This window comes from Lolium perenne, chromosome 4 (genome assembly GCF_019359855.2).
Source record: "Lolium perenne isolate Kyuss_39 chromosome 4, Kyuss_2.0, whole genome shotgun sequence".
Classification (NCBI taxonomy): Eukaryota; Viridiplantae; Streptophyta; class Magnoliopsida; order Poales; family Poaceae; genus Lolium; species Lolium perenne.
In genome coordinates this window covers 95,966,069-95,978,086 of record NC_067247.2, presented here as the reverse complement: position 1 = coordinate 95,978,086, position 12,018 = coordinate 95,966,069, and the positions used below count along the sequence as shown (strand labels likewise).

Below are 12,018 nucleotides of genomic sequence, written 5' to 3'. Positions count from 1 at the left end.
CATCCTGCGTAGGCGACGGCCTTGCCGCAGCCTACCCTACCTCCTCCACCACCACCGTTGTACCAGCTTCCATGGCCGATGCCGAAGTTCATCAACCTCGTCAGCGACAACCAGTAGGCAGTACCTAGGTTTTTATGGTCTTTTTATGTTTTTTATTAATGTATAAATTATAACTTTATGAATGAAAAATAAAAAATCGTCGTTCCGCTGGAACCCCCCTCCCCCCCCCCCCCGCCCGCCGAAAATGGACGCGCGGACGATTTCGACCATTTCGGCCGACGTTTGGGCATCCGAAATGCATCGCCTCGTTGGAGATGCCCTAAAGGGGTGGCGGCACATTGCCTCCAGGGCAAAAGCCTTTAGTTCCGGTTTGTCATACCAACCGGGACTAAAAGATTTTTAGGTTTTTGGCTCCCCACGCACCTTGACCCCCTCCCCCTCCCGTGGATCACCTTTTTTTTAGCTTTGTAAAATACGAAAGAAAAATGATAAAAAATTCAAAAGAACTTTTTTTTGAGATTAAAGTATGTTACGCAAACTACTATTAGGAAAAATAAAAAATAATAAATTTCGACTTTTTTTTTTGCAAAAAAAGGTTTAGAAAAAGGTAAAACGGCTTTTCTTGTTGCATACGACGTAAAAAAACGTAAAATATATGAAAATGATAGAAAAAGGTAAAATGGTTTACCCGGTTAGCCAATTTTTTTATTCTCAAAATTCCAAATGAAAATATGAAAGCATGAAGATTTTAGATTTTACCAGAAATTCAAGATTTTATATTTTTTAAAAATTTAAATTAATAATTGTATTGTACATACAGATTACTGTTACTTAACTATAAAGGAGGTTAGCCATTTTTTAGATTTTCAAATTTTCAGGTTTTAGGTTTGGGAAATTTTTAGATTTTCAAATTTTTAGGTTTTAGGTTTGGCGGGCATGACGACGGTCGACAGGCTGCGGCGGCTTCCGCAAAACAAATATGAAAACAAATGTGGTGTCGTTCATTTCCACTCCGTATTTATCCCTAGATATGGTACTCCTACGTACGTGTTCGTCCTCGTCCGTGCGTACGTGATGGCGGGCATGACCACGCGCCGCGCGCTGGCGGCGGTTCCTTCCTTGGCGCTGATTGGGACGCACGTCGAGTTTGAATTTGAGACCCCCGTCACCATATCGTTCTTTTTCTCCTTGCAGAGACCAGAACGTCAACGTACTTACATGCAGTACAAATTACCTTCAAGATTAGTACGTGCTGATGCTGCACACGTTTAATCCAGGAGCGCGATGTAAGAGAGCAAGATTCCTTTCCCGCCATGATTGGCTTCGTCGTGCTCGCCCTTCCCAGTGCACGATCGGTGCCGCATTTATAAGCACGACTCCCCCACCTCCCCTTCTTCTCCCCAGCCGATCACGCCCGCCATGGACCACGCCGCCGCCCACTCCCCTCGCGCCACGGCCATCGACCTGCGGTGGCTGCTCTCCGTCGTCGCCGGCGGCCTCTTCGCCCTGTTCATCATCGCTGCCTCCCCGGTCCCGTTCCCCTCCGCCTCCCTCTTCCTCTCCCAGCAACAAACCTCCCCTGCCCACGCAGCGTCCTCCCCACGCCCCAAGGACCTGCCCCCGCTCTTCGTCGACGCCGCGCTCTCCGCGCAGGCGCGGCCCCTCGAGCCCGCGGCCCCCTCGCCGCCGCGCTTCGCGTACCTCATCTCCGGCTCGGCCGGCGACGCCGGCATGCTCCGCCGGTGCCTGCTCGCGCTGTACCACCCCCGGAACCACTACATCCTGCACCTGGACGCGGAGGCGCCCGACTCGGACCGCGCGGAGCTGGCGGCGTTCGTGGCCGCGCACCCCGTCCTCGCCGCCGCCCGCAACGTGCGCGTGGTGGAGAAGGCCAACCTCGTCACCTACCGCGGCCCCACCATGGTCACCACCACGCTCCACGCCGCCGCCGCCTTCCTGTGGGGCGAAGGGCGCGGGCGAGGAGCCGACTGGGACTGGTTCATCAACCTCTCCGCCTCCGACTACCCGCTCGTCACGCAGGACGGTACGGGCTTTCTTTCTTGATTGGCTTGCCATTGTTTCAGTTCTTGGTGAATCAGTAGGGTGATCTTGTGGACCAAATGGCTGGCTGCAGACATGATGGACGTGTTCTCGGAGCTGCCGCGTGACCTCAACTTCCTTGATCACACCAGCGACATCGGCTGGAAAGCGTACGCGCGCCTTCATCTCGATCGTTTCGTTTCGTTTGGTGTTGGATGACATCGTTTTCTCCTGTGCATAGTGACTGATCGTGGTACCATCGATCGCGATTTTGGGCAGGTTCGCGAGGGCGATGCCGGTGATCATCGACCCGGCGCTCTACATGAAGAAGAAGGGCGATCTGTTCTGGATACCTCAAAAGAGGGAGTTGCCCACCGCCTTCAAGCTCTTCGGCGGTACGCATGCTTTCTTTCTTCCGGTGCTTCCCAAATTTTTCTTCAGGGTGTATACACAATGCCGAAATGCAATTCTAACGGCGTCGCTAGATACCGGTCAAACATCTACCCCTGAAAAACGCCATGATTTGTGTACTTGACACTGTTAAGCTACGAAACAAAGTTGTTCTTTTTAGGACAAAGTTATAATTTTCAGAACTCTAATTACTATACGAATCACGGGAGGCCGGGTCGATCCCCGGTCACGGGGCTGCTAGAAAAATATCGTTGCTAACCCGAACTGATCTGCTACTTGTGAGTGTCGAGGCCACGTATGTCCCATCATATATCATTTGATTGGTTATACAGTATTATATTATTGTTGTATAGTGTATACCGCTGCCGTGTGTCCACCGGCATGGCACCTTATTTTCTGGCTTTGTTCCCTAAGCTTGCGCTTACAACTACTAATCATTTAGGGTCAAATAGCCAGCTTCATTTAGGTTAGCATTACTTTATCCAGGGAAGAATCGTTTCATCATTACAATATTGTTGCATTCGTGGCCTGCACATTAGCTACGTCCGTGACCAAGCAGATGATGGTGCACTGCACATCTCTTACATTATACGGAGTAGTACTATTTTGTACTAGTATACTACACTCTACAGCAGGATCATCAAGATGGCCAACCACCTACAATAAGATAATGTTTTAAATAAATCTTACACTAAAACTTATTTATCATTTCACTCATTTGCATGTGTGTCAGATTTGTCATTTGGATATGGGCCATACTGAGCAAGGGCTCCCGATCCACCGCCTCCACCGTGTGACACGTGTCGTCCTTTTTTTTTTTATTCAGGATCGTTGATACACACGCCTCTTTCGCAAACTGAAAAATACCCCTACCATCTATCGAACAACCTTCGCAGCACCGGCGGCGGCCCACCTAAAACCACACCACAAGCATCTGTGGGCTCAGCTCCGCCATGAGGCCACAATCGAGGAGCGTGTTGCAGAATAGGCCCACCTTTGCTGGTAGCACCGCCCGTAGATCGAGTGTATCAACTGTGGGCGCCGACAGTAACAACGGCATGCACAAACGGTAGCACCAACCGCTACAGTCGGCAGCATCGGCGGAGATCGCTGGTAGCACCGCCACATGGTCCTTGCAGCAAATTGCAGACACCGATGGTAGCACCGCTCGCAGGCTGGCCGACTTGTAGCGAAGTGGGGATGCTCTCGATGATGGGATAGGAGGGCGGTATAGGGCATGCTCACTGGCGGGAGAGGAGGAGAGGTGCAACAATGCTGCCCGCCGGAGCCATCATCACGGCCTCGCCGCTTGGGTCATCAGATTTGCCTTACCAGAGATGCCATGGAGGGAGGGAAGGAAGGGAGAGGAGTGGGTGACCGCCGCCACCAGAGTGCAGTGCAGTGAGGTCTGTAGTGACTAGTGAGCGGCAGTGTAGGCGGAGCAACGATTGAATCCGCGTAATTATTGTGAAGATGAACGAGTGGGATTGGGAATAAAAAGAGCGGGGAATGACACATGAGAGGATAAAACTGAAAATGGTAGGTATGGGCCAATATGCTGTATGTGGCTATGTGTGTGACGACCCAGACGATCGGCCATCTGGGTGATATGCAGCGTTTCCCTTTGGGCATTTATCTCTTTTTTGGGGGGTATTAGTCATTTGGATGCGTATGTCGCAAAACATCACTTGGGGGTCGAGGAACAGAAAAAAAACATTTATCAGATAATTAACGGTGCTCTGCTTTGGTTTCAGGTTCAGCGTGGATGGTGCTATCCCGGCCGTTCGTGGAGTACCTGATCTGGGGTTGGGACAACCTGCCCCGGACGGTGCTCATGTACTACGCCAACTTCATCTCCTCCCCGGAGGGCTACTTCCACACGGTGGCCTGCAACGCCGACGAGTTCCGGAACACCACCGTGAACCACGACCTGCACTACATCGCCTGGGACAACCCGCCGATGCAGCACCCGCACCTGCTCACCCACGCCGACTGGGACGGCATGCTCGGCAGCGCCGCCCCCTTCGCGCGCAAGTTCCGCCGGAACGACCCCGTCCTCGACAGGATCGACGCCGAGCTCCTGTCGCGCGGCCCCGGCTCGCTCGCGCCCGGCGGATGGTGCGCCGGTGAGGTGCGGCCTGCGGGGAGCTACAACCGGACCGAAGGCGAGGATCCCTGCAAGGCTGTCGGGAACGCCGCGTTCGTGCGGTCTGGCCCCGGCGCTGAGCGGCTGCGGAGCCTCATGACGTCGTTGCTGTCCGAGGAGAACTTCCGGCCGAAGCAGTGCATAGTAGTAGAAGAAAGGAATGTTCAGAAGAACAGAACTGAAATCGATGGGCGTGCCTGAGTAGCTACCTAGCGTGGCGATCCATTCTTTCTTCTGTCTGGCATTTCATTCTCAGCGTATAAATTCACGCAATGTATAGCGCAGACTACGACTATCGGGTCCATCCTTGGAACAGAGTGAGGTTTCTCTTCACGCGGCATGTAGGTGATACCTGAAGATGGTAAATGATACTATGTGCACAGAACTTGATTATACATGTAAAAGTATGTACCACTTGGATGCAAAATGCGCCAACACATATGTAGTTTTCTACACACAGACGTATTTTTTACATGCACCTCTTCCTCTATTTTTGTTTGGGTGTATTTTCGCGAGAACTTCTTCAGTTGAGGTCGTTTCCACCAACACTCACTATCTTCACCCTTCAAGCTGAACGGGTGTAACTTGCGCGCAAGGATGTTTCTATTTTAATATGCTTTCGAATTCTGTTTTCTTTTTCTATTTTGAAATGGCGATAACCTTGCAATCGAGTCTAGCTTGCTCACTTGCGGGAGAGCCACTGACTGTTTGGCTCCAATTTTATGCTTCTCAACAGCCTCTTCATCTTTTGAACTACATTATTGGCACATCATAATAATTGAAATGGATATGTTACTCTTATACAAAGTCCGACAACATTTCAAATCCATTACTAGTTTGGAATTATACAATTTTAAAAGCTAATTACACCCGCAGAGCCTAGTGTTGGTAAAGAAGGCATGTTCATGTACTTGCTTATTTATCTCTTTTGATCTTGCCGATGTGTGATGTTGATTAAACACTAATTATATAGTTAGTGGGGTAATTTAGCTAAAGTTTTGTTATATATATGATAATTTGCAGTCGTGGAATGAATTATTCAACTTTGTTTAATAAGTAAACATTGTCATTAACTTGCTTCTGAAAAGTGGTACTAATTATGACCGTGAGATTTTGTGCAGCTACGTACATACTACTCCTTATCAGTCCATTCCTTTTGGATGGCATTTCAGCGTCACGATTCCTTCATCAACACAATGTATAGTGTAGACTATGATCGAGTCTATCTTTGGAACAAGGTGAGAATTCTCTTCTCGCGGCATGTAGGTGATACCTGGCAATGGTAAATGATACCGCTAGGTGCCGTGCTTTTTTTTTTCTTTTCTTAAACCGATTAATTAAGAGAGGAGTTTTGCAAAACTATAAACAGAACCATATGACAACACACTCTACTCTCCCAGATGCAAAATGTGCGAACAGATATGTAATTTTGTACAGACAAATGTATTCTTTTACATGCATCTCTTTTGTCAATCTTCCCTTCAAACTTTTCTTGTGGATTTTCGTTAGAATTATTTTAGTTGAGCTCGTTTCCACATAAACTCACTAACTTAGCAGTTCAAGCAAAACGGGCGAAACTTGCGCTAGGTTGTTTCTATTTAAGATGGCAATGAGTTCTTTTTTTTTTGGGGGGGATGGCGATGAGCTCTATTCAGTCGGATATTGCTGGTTCGTAGAACCTTGGAGGAGAGCTAGCTTCCAACCGTTTTGCTCTTATTTTTTTGCGTTCCAATGGTTTCTTGTTCTTTTGAACTCTATTGTTGACGCATAATAATAACTAAAATCAAACATGATTTTAATATGTAAGTTTCTATTGTACACAATTCAAGATTATTCCAAATCCGTAAGTTCAGAATATTCCACTTTAAAAAGGGATATTACACCTGCACTGCATCTTAGTCCAACAATTTTCAAAGTGACATGATCTAGTGTTGGTCAAGAATGTATGATGTGGATAAAGAACCATTTTTGTACTTAGTGAGGAAATTTAGTTTACGGTTTGTTTCGTATATGATAATGTGTAATTTTGGAATTAATTATTCAACCTAGTTTAATAAGTACATAGTGTCATTAACAATATCTTTCAAAAGAGGTACTAATACTTTTTGTGAGAATTTAATGATTGATTTTCCCTTTGGCATTTTTTGTTTAGTTTTATTGTAATTTGTTCTATTTTTTGAAGTTCTAATTTTTTTTAAAGGGAAGGCCTCCAGGCCCGGCTTTATATATAAAGCCACACACGGCATGAAACAATAGTCAAGTTACAACTCCTCACACACACATCCAGCATAACTTCAAAGACACCGACCACACCCGGGTCACAAGATGACACGAGCACGACAAAGCCATCAAGCGCAATCAAACCCTAGCCTATGATAAGTGGTGCGCTGGATCATCCTCCTCCTCCAGGGTCTTCCGCCTCCGGCCTAGTCCTCGCGTACAGTCATCTGACGTCTCCCACCGCCACGTCCAGGAGCCCCCTGTCCTTCGGTCTGGCCAGAACCATCCAGCTCTGCATGTAAATAGTCATTTGGTACAGAGCATCAGCCGGGTTGCCAATAAGTTTGCCTTCAATTGCTAGTTTGTTACGAATGTTCCAAAGTGTCCAGCATTGCGCAGCAAAGGTAAACCAAACTAATCTACGCAATCTACCCGACAGCCTTTGGGATGTAGCAATGAAGGCACCTACCCCGTAGGGTTCCAATCACAGTGCAGGAGCTCCCTTGCCCCCGCCCACATGAATCTCGCAAGGTGACACGAGAAGAAAATATGGTTGCAGTCCTCCCATTCCCCGCAGAGAGCACAGAGACCATTGGAGGGGTCGTGTCTCTTAGCAAGCTGTTCCCCAGAGGGAAGTCGTCCTCTGATCAGTTGCCAGAGGAAGATCTTAATCTTGGGGGCACACGTGTGCGCCACACGTCCTTAAAGAAGGTCACCGTCGCCCCCTGCGACATGCCTAGGTATATTGAGCACGTCGAAAACTCCCCATCGTTCTCGAGCGCCCAGGAAACTTTGTCCTCCGTAGTCAAAGAAGGAAGCGCCTGTACAACTCTGCACAAGTTCTCCCATTCCACCGTCTCAGCGAGACCAAATTGTCTCCTGAACCGGATGCGTCATTCCCTCGGCACCCCCCTTCCACCCTTGCGTCGTGAACTGTGAGGAAGGGATCCGCACAGCAGCACGCAGTGGGGTCATCCCCGACCACCAATCCAGCCAGAAGAAGGTTCGCTTCCCATTGCGTACCTCGTGCTTAGCACCCAGCTTGAAGAACCATTTCATCTTTTGAATCGACTTCCAGAATTGCGATCAGTTAGCTAACGCCTCTCTAGAGAACATGTCCCTCCCTCTCAGGTACTTAGCCCGGACGAGGTCTACCCATAGACCCTCATCGTTCTGATATAGTTTCCAGACCCATTTGAGCATCAAAGCAATATTCATGAGTTTGGTGTTTAGGATTCCCAATCCTCCAAGCTCTTTGGGTTTGCAAACCATGGCCCAGTCCACCATGTGGTATTTCCGTTTGTTGCCCACTCCTTCCCAAAAGAAGCGGGCCCTGGACCTGTCCATGGTTTTGTGAGTGGAATCATGGAGCAGATACAAGCTCATGGCGAACATGGGTAAACTGGACAGCCAAGAGTTTGTGAGCTCCAGCCTCCCGCCGGAAGCCAGAAAGAGGCCCTGCCTTGGGTCAACCCTATGTCCCACTTTTTCCGGGAGGAAGCCCCAGTCCCTAACCCGTAGCGGCTTGTCGCCGATCGGCAGCCCCAAGTACTTGATGGGAAAAGTGCCCAACTTGCAGTTAAGAGCATTCACACCCCTTTGCTGCTCCTCGATCGTGACCCCTGTCACAATCGCCTCACTCTTGTCAAAGTTGATCTTAAGGCCCGACATGTTCTCAAAATATAAGAGCAGGAGTTTAAGGTTCGCGACCCCCAAACTCGAGGGCTCAATCATAATCATCGTGTCGTCTGCGTACTGAAGATGGGTCACCCCCCTGGGATGAGATGTGGGACTAAGCCCACCAGGTGCCCTGCCGAGCTTGCCTTAGAAAGGATAGCGGCGAGCCCGCCCACCATAAAGTCGAACAAAATGGGGGAAAGGGGGTCTCCCTGACGCACCCCTCGGGCATTACGGAAGAAGGGTCCCACTTCTCCATTAACATTTATCGCAGTCTGGCCACCCTTGACCAGTTGCATCAGCCGATGGACAATCATCGGAGAGAAGCCCTTAAAGGTCAACACCTCCTGCAGGAAGTCCCAGTTGACTCGATCATAGGCCTTCTCGAAGTCGAGCTTAAGAAGCAGACCCTTCTGCTTCTTAACTCGTAACTCGTGAACAATCTCATGGAGGGCAAGCGCACCCTCATGAAGGCATCTGCCTTTGATGAAGGCCGATTGGCTGCGGTCGATCGTCCTATGAGCAAGCGGAGCAAGTCTAATCGCATACGCCTTAGCCACAAACTTAAAGATAACATTAATAAGCGCGATGGGACGGAATTGCTTAATGCGGTCGGCCCCATGAACCTTCGGGATCAGGGAGATAATCCCAAAGTTAAGCCTAGCCACATCCACCCTCCCCAATACAAAGTCGTTGAGGAGCTGTAGGATTGGCGCCTTTAAGATTCCCCAGAATCTTTTGAAGGAGAGGACCGGGAACCCATCCGGTCCAGGAGCCGAATCTGGCTTCATACTAAGGAGAACTACCTCCAGCTCATCAGCGGTGAAGGTGAGCTCCAGCTCCTGGTTCTCCTCCAATGAAATCCTTTTGTCCTCCTCCCAGAGGTTCGGGGAAAGTCCAAACACCCGTGGTTCCCCCGCGAAGCCCATTAAGCCCTGGTAGAACGCGTAAATGTGCTCCATCAAAGCCTGCTGCTCCTCAACCTCCCCTGAGGCCGTGATGAGCCTCGGGATCGCACATTTCCTCCGGTGGCCATTGGCAATGGCATGGAAATACGCAGTGCCCGAGTCCCCTTTCAGCGTCCATTGCACCCTGCTACGCTGACGCCAATATTCCTCCTCAACCTTGTCCAACCAAACAAGCTGATCTTCCAGATGGTAGCAGAGGGCCCACCCCTCCTCATCTAGGCCTGACTGGTCTGCCAGCTTGTCCAGGTTCACGACCTGAGCCAGGAGGTTGGCCTTGAACTCCCGTCTCTCCTTCCACAGGTTGGCTCCCCAGCCCTTTAAGAAGGAGCGAGCATGTCTAGCAACAAATTGCCACAGATCAATGCTCCCCCTATGTGGCCCATAGTTAGACAGGAAGTCCGAGAGTTTCCCGGCGAGGCTATCCCCAAAGCCTGGCACCTGGAACCACCAGGATTGGAAAAAGAATCTCGACTGTCGCGTAGGGGTATCTTCCCCGCTGCTCAGCAGCAAGGGGTTGTGATCCGATCCAATCCGGGTGATGGCCGAAAGCGAACATAACGGGAACACCGCCTCCCAGGCAGGTGAAACAAACACTCGATCCAAGACACAGCGTATCGGATTAAGTTGTTTGTTGGTCCAGGTGTACCGGGCCCCGACCCTAGCAACCTCCCGCAAGGACATAGCGGCGATCGCATCATTAAACCTCCGGACCCGTGGCCAGCAGATGTTGGAATTGTTTTTATCGTTCGCGCCGCGGATGAGATTGAAACTCTAGCTAGGACCACCGGGTAGGGGCTGGCGTCCACCTCCCGAGGCAGTTCCCCGAGAAACTCGTCAGATCTCCCATGATCTGCCGGGCCGTACACAAGGATGAAACACCACTTCATCCTGTTATTTCGTTGCATTATGGAAGCACTAATGAAGAAAGTCCCCGTGTTCATGTCTTTACTTTGTCTCTCTAGTTCTAATTACTGATTCTCATGTCTTTACTTTTTCAACAATTAAACTCATGTTCATGTTATCCGAGGTTGGTGTATGACCACATAAGGGGGTCACTTCAGGAAATATGCCTATTGTATTGCTCATACGTTTTTTATTGTCATTATTGGTTTGCCAGCTCTTATTGTTTGCTATATGTATGTGTTTTCAACAATTTTTATCCCCTTCTCATCCTTACTTACACTTACCAAAATTAACCACATCAAACTTACCTTATATTACAATAAAGACATATACTATACCATTATTTAATTTAAAAAATCAAACGTTGTGTGGATTGGTTCATTTTTATATATTACCACTTAATCATTCAGCAAATGGAATTCTATATATTTTACTAAATAATAGACTGCAGGTGTGCATAAATTAATTTGTGGCACGTCGAGGTATCCTAGTGCATTGGTATGTGTTATAGTCTATTTAAATGTCATAAATATTGGCAGAAATCTCTAGAATGTACCTTAAAAAAATATCTCGATGGAGGCTTTTTAGAATGTACTTTTGCATAGAATAGGTGCAAGTAGGTTTGAAATTGTGGAGTAGATAATTTCCTTTCGTAGGTCTGTGTAGCTAATTCTCAAATACTTAAGATTAGTTGTATATTGGTTCTATTATGGTCAAATACGTTTTTGTGTTCATTTAATAATGAAGTGGCAACACAAATATAGCAAATAAATAAAGAAATCTAAATGACCTTTAGATTCATCTAAGATTCTGATTCCCAGTAAAAAAATATAGGATAGAAAAATATTAAACAAACAATAAATTGTGAAGCCCCAAAACCGGTACCATGAGGATCCCAGCGAATCCGTCAAAATCCGCACGATATCGACTTTAGGAGACGCACCAACGGTTGACGCCGAACGGGCTCTACGCGGAGACGATGGAGAGGAAACAGGGCCCGCGAGGTTCGTGGTGGAGGAGCTCCAAGACCAGGACGGCCTGGTCGTTGGAATGCTGTAGAGGTTCGAAGGAGAGGTGGTCGCGGTGGACGGCGGCATGTCCCTGGAGGCGTACGAGCGGAGGAGTGCTCGGTGCAGATCATGGAGGCGCCGTTGCGATGTAGGCAGGCCACAGGCGGAGACACGCAGGATGCGGCACGTCGGCTATGCGGCCGGAGGTGGATGGTGAAGCGACGAGGCGACGACCGGCGAGGTGCTCGAGCGGAAGTCGACGCAGGGCATGGGCCAGCGCGCTTGGGGGAGGACGGAGAACACCCGGACGCGGAGCTTGGCATCCAAGAAGAGATGGCGAGCGCGGGCAGAGGAGTGGCGGCGGTAGAGGGAAAAAAAGGAAGGAGGGACGCTAGGGTTGGGTTCCAGGGGCAGGTGGATGATTTTATAGGGTGGAGGCGATCATCCTGGGATGTCTCATCAAGCAGATTGTCAACGTGGCTCCGCTCTGATTGCTTCTGTACAAAGAAGAAGAAGATGCCAGGGAGTTACATTAGAGTGGAGCTGGGCTGCTTCGGTGGAGGGAGGATCTTTGGCCCAGCTGGGTGCTTCGTTGGAGAAAGAGGAGGGAGCTGCACGAGACATAGATAGCTGGGCCGCTGTT

At 49.1% G+C, this 12,018-nt stretch overlaps 1 protein-coding gene across 1 annotated transcript; it reads left to right on the top strand.

Moving 5' to 3' along the window:
• Positions 1-1,274: 1,274 nt before the first annotated feature.
• On the top strand, positions 1,275-5,087 carry LOC127293375 (beta-glucuronosyltransferase GlcAT14B). The gene is made up of 4 exons (XM_051322973.2): positions 1,275-2,044; positions 2,135-2,210; positions 2,320-2,435; positions 4,206-5,087. Exons 1-4 carry the CDS (start codon positions 1,420-1,422, stop codon positions 4,796-4,798), a joined length of 1,410 nt encoding a protein of 469 aa, XP_051178933.1. The 5' UTR covers positions 1,275-1,419; the 3' UTR covers positions 4,799-5,087.
• Positions 5,088-12,018: the final 6,931 nt, after the last annotated feature.